Here is a 7,614-nt window from a genome sequence, read left to right on the forward strand (position 1 = left end):
TTTATTTCAATTCCGAAAACCCGAGACAATATTAGATCACCTGCGATTAAAAGAACACTCTGCAAACATATACATCATAGTCAGCAGGCCAGTATGTACAAGGTGCAAAAATATTCTCTATTTTCCAAGCACAGTATTCCAAATTCTTTATCCACATGAACCACATAGCTACTGCCCAATAATTACAGATGTATTTTGCTTTTTCGCCAGAATAGCATCCAGATCATGCACTTACTTTTGAAAAGCACAAAAACACAACAGCATAAGGACACCATAATCCCCAGTTGTACAGAAATGGTTACCAATAAGCATTTGCTTTAGGACTTTAACCATAATACCCATATACAAGACATCAATGCCCACAAGAAATAAAAGTGACCCCAAGATTCACAAGATGGATCCAGCAGCAGCTGATGCCTTTCATTTTTCATTACGGGCATCACTGGCAAAGTCAGCATTTACTGTCCATCCCTAGGTGTACTTATGAGGATGGTGGTTGGCCACCCTTGAACTACTGCAGTCCATGCGATAAAGATATTCACCCAATGCTGTCAGAGAGCTTCAGGATTTTGGCCAAGTAACAATGAAGGAATGATAAATGTCCAAGTTGGGATGGTGAATGATTTGAGGTGATGGTATTCCCATGCATCTGCTGTCCTTCTAAGTGGTAGTCACAGGTTTGAGAGGTGTCCTTCGAACTGGTGGAGGTCACAGGTTTGAGAAGTGCTGCCAAGGGTGCAGTTCTATCTATCCTATAGGTAGTAAACACCACAGCTACAGTATTATGGTGTCAGCCATGGTTCAGTTGTTGGCACTCTGACCTCTTGAGTCACAAGGTTCTGTCTAAGTGCCACTCCAGGACTTGAGCACAACAATCAAGGCCAACATGTCAGTGCAGCACTGAGGGAGTACTGGACAATAAGAGGCACTGTCTTTCACATGAAACATTAAACTGAGTACCATCTGCCTGCTTGGGTAGATGTAAAAGATCCTATGGCACTACAATTGACAGGGAGCAGGGGAGTCATCTTCGAGGTCCTGTCCAATATTTATCCCTCAACTAAAATCACAAAAACATCTGTCATTTTCACTGCTGTTTGAGAGAGTTTGCTGTGTGCATATTGGGCACATTAGAATACAGTGGTGATTACACTTAAAAGCAATTCGTTGGTTATAAAGCACTGAGATAGTCGGTGGTCATGGAAAGCATGATATAAATCCAAGCCTTTTTTTCTTTAAGGGAGTGGATGTTTATGCTTTATAAATTGTTTAAGATAGGAGCATTGGGACAGGATTAAGCCATTTAACCCCTCAAGCTTGTTCCACTATTCAATGAGATAATGGCTGATCTGCGACCTAATTCCGTATACCCCTCTTTGTCCTGTATCCCTTAACTTAAGGCAACAAAAGTGCATCAATCTGAGTTTTAAAATTAACTGATCACACTTCAATTGTAGTTTGAGGAAGTTTCCAAACTTCACTCCCGAAAAGTCTGGCTCTAGTTTTTAGACTCTGCACCTAAGTCAGAGGTTCTACAACCAGCAGAAATAATTTTTCTCTAAGCTCACCATTCTCCATAATCTTAATCTTCGATCAAATCACCCCTTTACCTTCTAAATTCCAGGGAAGACAACCCTAATTTATGTAATCTTCTCTTGTAGTTTAATCCTAGGAGTTTAGGTATCATTCTGGTAAACATAGGTTGAACTCCCTCCAAGGTCAATACATCCTTCCTACAGTGCAGTGCCCACAACTGCTTAAAGTACTCTGAATCTAACTAGGGCTTTGTATAGTTGTAGAATGACTTCTACCCTTTCATATTTTATTCCTCAAGCTATAAAGGCCAGAATTCCATTAATCTTTTTTGATTTTTTCTGTATCTGCTCATGACATTTTAATGACCCATGTACCTGGAACCCAAGTCTCTTTGGACCTTCACTGTTTCTAGTTTTCCACCATGTAGAAAGTACCCTGTTCTAACCTTTTTAAGATCAAAGTGGATTACCTCACATTTGCCTACATTAAAATTCATTTGTCACAGTCTTGTCCATTCACTCAGTCTACCAACATCTCTGTAATTTTATGCTTCCACCTAAACTGCTTACAATGCCATCCATCTTTGTATCATCAGCAAATTTGGGTCTGTGGCCCTCTATGTTGTTAATAAATACAATGGGTAATTAAGGCCCCAACACAGATCCTTGTGGCACACCACTATTCACATCCTGTCAATTAGAGTACCTGTGCATTATCCCCACTCTGTCTCCTACCACTCAACCAATTTTCTAGTCAGATCAATAATTTGCCTTTAATTCTTTGAACTTCAATTTTAGCTAACAGCCTGTTATCAGGGATTTTATCAAATGGAACTTAAGGAGGTCCAAATAAATAACAAATGCATTTCCCTATCCACTACTTCAGTCACCTCTTCAAAAATATTCGATCAGCTTCACCAAGCACAACTAACCCTTACAAATCCATAATAAAAACAGAAAATGCTGGAAAAACGCAGCAGGTCTGGCAGCATCTGTGGAGAGAGAAACAGAGTTAACGTCAAGTCTGTATGACTTCTTCAGAGCTAAAAAGAAGTTGAATGAGCTTAGTGAAAAACTTCCAAGTTCTCAATAAGATCCTAAACTTTGATCAAATCATCCCTTTACCTTTTATATTCCAAGGAACACAACCCTAATTTATGTAATCTTCCCTTGTAGTTTAATCCAAGGAGTTTAGGTATCATTAAACTTCTCTTTAGCTCTGAAGAAGTCATACAGACTCGACGTCAACTGTGTTTCTCTCGTCAGATTCTGCCAGGCCTGCTTAGCTTTTCCAGCATTTTCTGTTGTTACTTCAGATTTCCAGCAGTATTTTGCTTTTATCTCACAAATCTATGTGAGCTCTCTGATCAGTTTAAAACTTGCATTGTCTCTAACCTTTTTGGTTGTCCTTCCTTGGCAAGCACAGCTCAAAGTATAAACTGGTTCTATATCACATTCATTTTAGAACACCTCCCGCCAATTCGTCATTTTACTCTAACAGATTTGTCCAGTTTACTGTGGACAGTCTCTGTCACATTGCATAGAAATCAGCTTTGCTTAAACCTAGAACCTTCAGCCATTTTGTGTTTCGCCCTTTCAAACACATCATTGAACTCGATCATATTATGATCACTATTAAATAAATGTTCATCCATCTCTAGGATGTTAAGTAAATCTGGCTCATTACTAAATAAATATGACTCATCACCTTGTTAGTTCTAGGAGCTGTTACTGCAGAAAACTGTCCCAGGCACATAAAAATGAACTACCTGTGACATGTGTGCTGGTCTGCTCATCCCAATCTACATTGAAGTTAAAATCCCCCATTAAAACCACTCTACTTTTGTTAGATGCTTGTCTAATTTCTGCATTTATAGAATCTACCACTGCACACCTGCTCCAAGGGGGCCAATGCACAACTCCCATTAAAGTCTTAAATCCTATCCAATTTGTTAATTCCACCTATAAAAGTATCCACTGCCCGCTGGCCTTTCACTTCTCTCCTCTCATCACTAAGGCTAGAGCTCCCCACCACCATTCTCCCCAACTTTCCTGTATAACCAAGTATATTTATATCCCAGTCATGACAGTCTTATACCCTTGTCTTAGTAATGTCGACCATGCCATATCCTCCAAGTTGAATGTGCGCCCACAATTCATTAATGTTTTCCTCAATTTGTTTGTATTGTCCCTGCTCAACAATGTACGAAATGGCCAGTGACAGAGTGGGATCCCCAAGAGAAAACAACCACGGCTGCATGAACAAGAATTTTTCCATACCAGCCGGTCTAAACATGAATGAACATGTCAAATCAACACTTCGATATTGAAGACCAACACTACTAGAAACTCAGTTGAGGCTCAATTTAAGTAAGCCTTCAGCAGCTAGCACAATAAAGTAGCTTTCAGCATGCTTTTGGTTCAATACCAAGTTCCTATGGTGAAAGGGCATGCTAACAAACTATACTTCCATCATTTTTATTGGGTAACTTGATTGTTTAAGAAGGAGCAAAGATTAGATGAGGAAATAAATGGCATTTATTTACACAGCCTTGGACATAACTTCTGAGATGCCACACTTTTCACAGCCCCAAAGTTCCTGATTTAGCAAGTGTTGTCTTAAATATGACAGAAGTACTGTCCCAAAGATGGCTTTCCCCAAAAAGGAAAAGCAGAATGTGAAATTTTGTCAGTGATGAAATAGCAGCTATTATGTTCCATAGAGAAGTCTCCTTTTAAAGTGGTCAATAAATATTAAGATGGAAATGCTAATACCCAAAATAAAAAGCCAGCTTCAATACAATCAGGTTCAAAAACACTACAGTAGTAAATGTCCCCACAGCACAGACACTGGCCACCCACCTTCCACTGTCACAAAGCACCAGTCAATTGGCTGCTATGGAGGAGCCTACTGGGAAGAGTTATATAAATGTTAGTCTGACACTCTCATATATTACACTATAAAACGAGAAGCACCTCTTTCTCAATAGATACAAAAACATGACATGAAAAATAATGCACAATCCAGGATGCGTCATTAGGACTGACTTGTAAAGGGGTGTAGGAAGAAAGTACACAAGTGCAGCATATAGGTTACAGAGAATCTTTATTCATGGAGCAGGTAGGGAAATGTATAAAGCATTCTCTTAGCAGATCCACTGTGAAGTGGGAAAGAGGCACTGAGTTGGCACAGAAAAAAGGGCTCGAGATACATGATGGGTTGGTGGGTGGGAGATGCGAGGTAAGTGAGAAAGAGCAAAACAAAAAAGGTGGAGCACTCCATTACAGTGAAATACAATGGATATCTACCCATGACACTTACATAAAAATATAAAATCAGTAAGGTTTCCTGTTTCAGGGTAGGTCCTCCAAAGGTGGAAGAGAGATAAAAGCAACCACCACACTGCTATTAATTTATAGCATGTACAAAATCTAACGTTACTGGAAGTTCACTGTTATATATATCTACAAAGTTCTAAAATTTTTTTATATATTTACCCCTTTTGGTGCATTGTTGGAATAGATCAGTATAGATTACATTTCATCTCCCTGGTAATGTTGTACTACTGAATACCAACAAGCCCTACTATGTGTACCCATCCCCATGCTATGTGGGCAGGAATTTCTTCCTGATGTGCCCATATGGTGTGACTGCAAGATACTTTCTTGGAATTATGTCATCCCACATACATATTGATGATTACACATCACCTCTCCTGCACATACATTGCTAGATTAAGGCAATGACTTTTTATAAAGGTCATGAGATCTGATAGTATAGGCATCTCTTACCTTACTGTGCTGCATAAAGATTGTTTTTACATGCAACCCCTCCTGAAGCATATGCTGCCGCAACCCAATTAGATCACAAGCTCTCCTCACCGTAACTCTGCATATACTGTGCTGTTGTGGGCAGATAGATCTCCACAGTACAGGTATTCTGGAGCACCATATAATGGATAAATGCATTTTTTACTGCACTACTGTTGGAAGTTTGCCCCCATTGAAGGGCATTATCCCCATTGTACCTTATTACAACTATTAGGTGCACAAAAAGGTTCTGCCAAAAGGGCTTCCCAGTGACAGAAACTCTGTCCTTTGTCATGTCAAATATGCACAGATTCCAACTTACCAACTGCACCAACCTGCTATTCTGAAAAGATGTATTCCTGTAAAGCCTAATGCCAGTTTCCCTAGCTGTGTTGGGTTGATGCAAGTCAATCCACAGGGTCAGAGTACAAATTCACCTTGTTGTACTGGGCATAAGCCAGCACAATAATGGTTGTCTGACCACAATAGTGCTAAAAGCCATCAATTAAGCCCATGTCTTGCTGGAAGTACAGACCATTGCCAGTCACAAAACACAAATAAGGGAGGCCATGTGTCCCACCTAGATCACCCTCTTGAAGGTTCCCATTCTTCAAAGGCTTCTTGAACACACCAGCGCATGAGCATTCCAAGGATCAATCACTATGCACAAAAAAACTTCTGGCATCTGTCCCAACCTGACCTTTTATCAGTTTCTAACCTTGTCACGAATCAATTTCAAACAGTACTGCGGATAAACCTTCTACATTTTAATATATTTACTGCTATCCCCTCTCATTCATCACCTTTCATATTTTAACCTCCCCTCATAACTGAGCCCTCTTTCATGATTCAGCCCCCCTACAGTGTCAGGGAGACCCCACCTGCATCTTCACCCATCACCGTTCAAGTGACGGACTCCACCTCTGTTCCTCCCCTTGTAACTCAGCCCCTCACGGTCCCAGTGAGAGCCTCCCCCTATACCTCTGTCCATTACTGTGCCAGTGTCAGAGGCTCTTCACTGTCCCAACTGAGAGACTCCCCCTCCTCTGAGGCTGCCCTGGAGAGTTCCTAGCTATGCCGAGCCCAGCTCCTGCCCCAGCCCGGCCCTTACCTTCCTTTTCCTGCTCTCCGCAGTCCCACTCCACACAAAGCACTGGTAAATCACTCGCAGACTCTGCTTCCAATTGTCCGCCTTAAAACTGTTCACATGGGAGCACCCGGCCGGACTCATGACAGGAGCCGCACCACTAGCCCTGCCGCCACCGCGCAATCTCGGGCCGCAAGCTGTCCCCGCGCCTCCTCCTCCGCCGCTTTCCGCCCCCAAAGCACCGCCCGCCGCCGTCGCGGCTGCGATTATTTATATGAAGAAAAGCCCATAGTGTCGGCAAAGGATGATGGTCGTCAGGCGATAGCGCTGTGGGGGAGGGAAGCAAACTCGCCGCACTGCAGGAAGTTCCGCCCACTCACAATACCCTCATTGGTCAAACACCGGTTCACTTTGCCCAAGTGGCTGTACGATTGGTCGAAGGAGCTGTCAATTAATCGTCGGTACCGGTATTTCTCTACTTGCGGGGGGAGGGTATCAAACTCGCCGTACTCACCGGATGTACCGCCCACACTCTCAATTCTCATTGGTTAAGCACCGGCCCTTTGGCCAGGACGTTTTTGTGATTGGTTATCGAGCTGCCCATCACCCGTCGATGCCGGTATCGGGGATGAACTGTTGAACGATTTGAATAGCACGAACGCGCTACTTCCGGTTCCTGTTGCTAAGGTTTCCTGTAGGCGGCTGGGCCGAGGCTAAAGGCTTTAGGGACAGAGCCGCGGCCTCAGAATTTTAGGGCCTCGCCAGTTGGCAGGTTTTCCCTATAATTATGCCCGCAGCCCTATAACTATCTCGGGGGCCTCGGTAAACTAATTAACATCGAACTACTGGTCTCTGCTTTGCGCAATGGGGTCCCGGGCCGAATCCACCAGATCTTTTTATTGTCCCACAGGAGTTCCCCTGCCACCACCTTGAAGGTCTTGGTGTAACTGAGCACCTCATTGTCTCTCTCCCATGATCTCAGGGTTCAACACTGCCTTCCAGAATAATCGTGACCCGTTGGTTGAGCCTACTGCAGATGCCAACGTCTGGCATTTGGTCACCCAATGTGCCCTTTGCACCTTTTTAGTTATTCTTTAATTTATCTGATTGCATTTCCTCTCTCAGCTGTATTGGGGTTTCCAGTAGTTTAGGGATTATTTTTATCTGAAAGGAAGGGTGTCC

At 42.6% G+C, this 7,614-nt stretch overlaps 1 protein-coding gene across 4 annotated transcripts in view; it reads right to left on the reverse strand.

The window, feature by feature from the left end:
* usp22 (ubiquitin specific peptidase 22) overlaps nucleotides 1-6,752 on the reverse strand; it is a 113,690-nt gene extending 106,938 nt beyond the window's left edge. For all 4 annotated transcript variants that reach the window (XM_078558522.1, XM_078558516.1, XM_078558515.1 and 1 more), the window contains exon 1: nucleotides 6,457-6,752. In XM_078558522.1, the coding sequence (XP_078414648.1) occupies nucleotides 6,457-6,576 (120 nt within the window). In that variant the 5' untranslated portion in view covers nucleotides 6,577-6,752. The remainder of the gene's footprint in view (nucleotides 1-6,456) is intronic.
* Nucleotides 6,753-7,614: the final 862 nt, after the last annotated feature.

The sequence above is a fragment of the Cetorhinus maximus genome, chromosome 15 (genome assembly GCF_964194155.1).
Source record: "Cetorhinus maximus chromosome 15, sCetMax3.hap1.1, whole genome shotgun sequence".
Taxonomy (NCBI): Eukaryota; Metazoa; Chordata; class Chondrichthyes; order Lamniformes; family Cetorhinidae; genus Cetorhinus; species Cetorhinus maximus.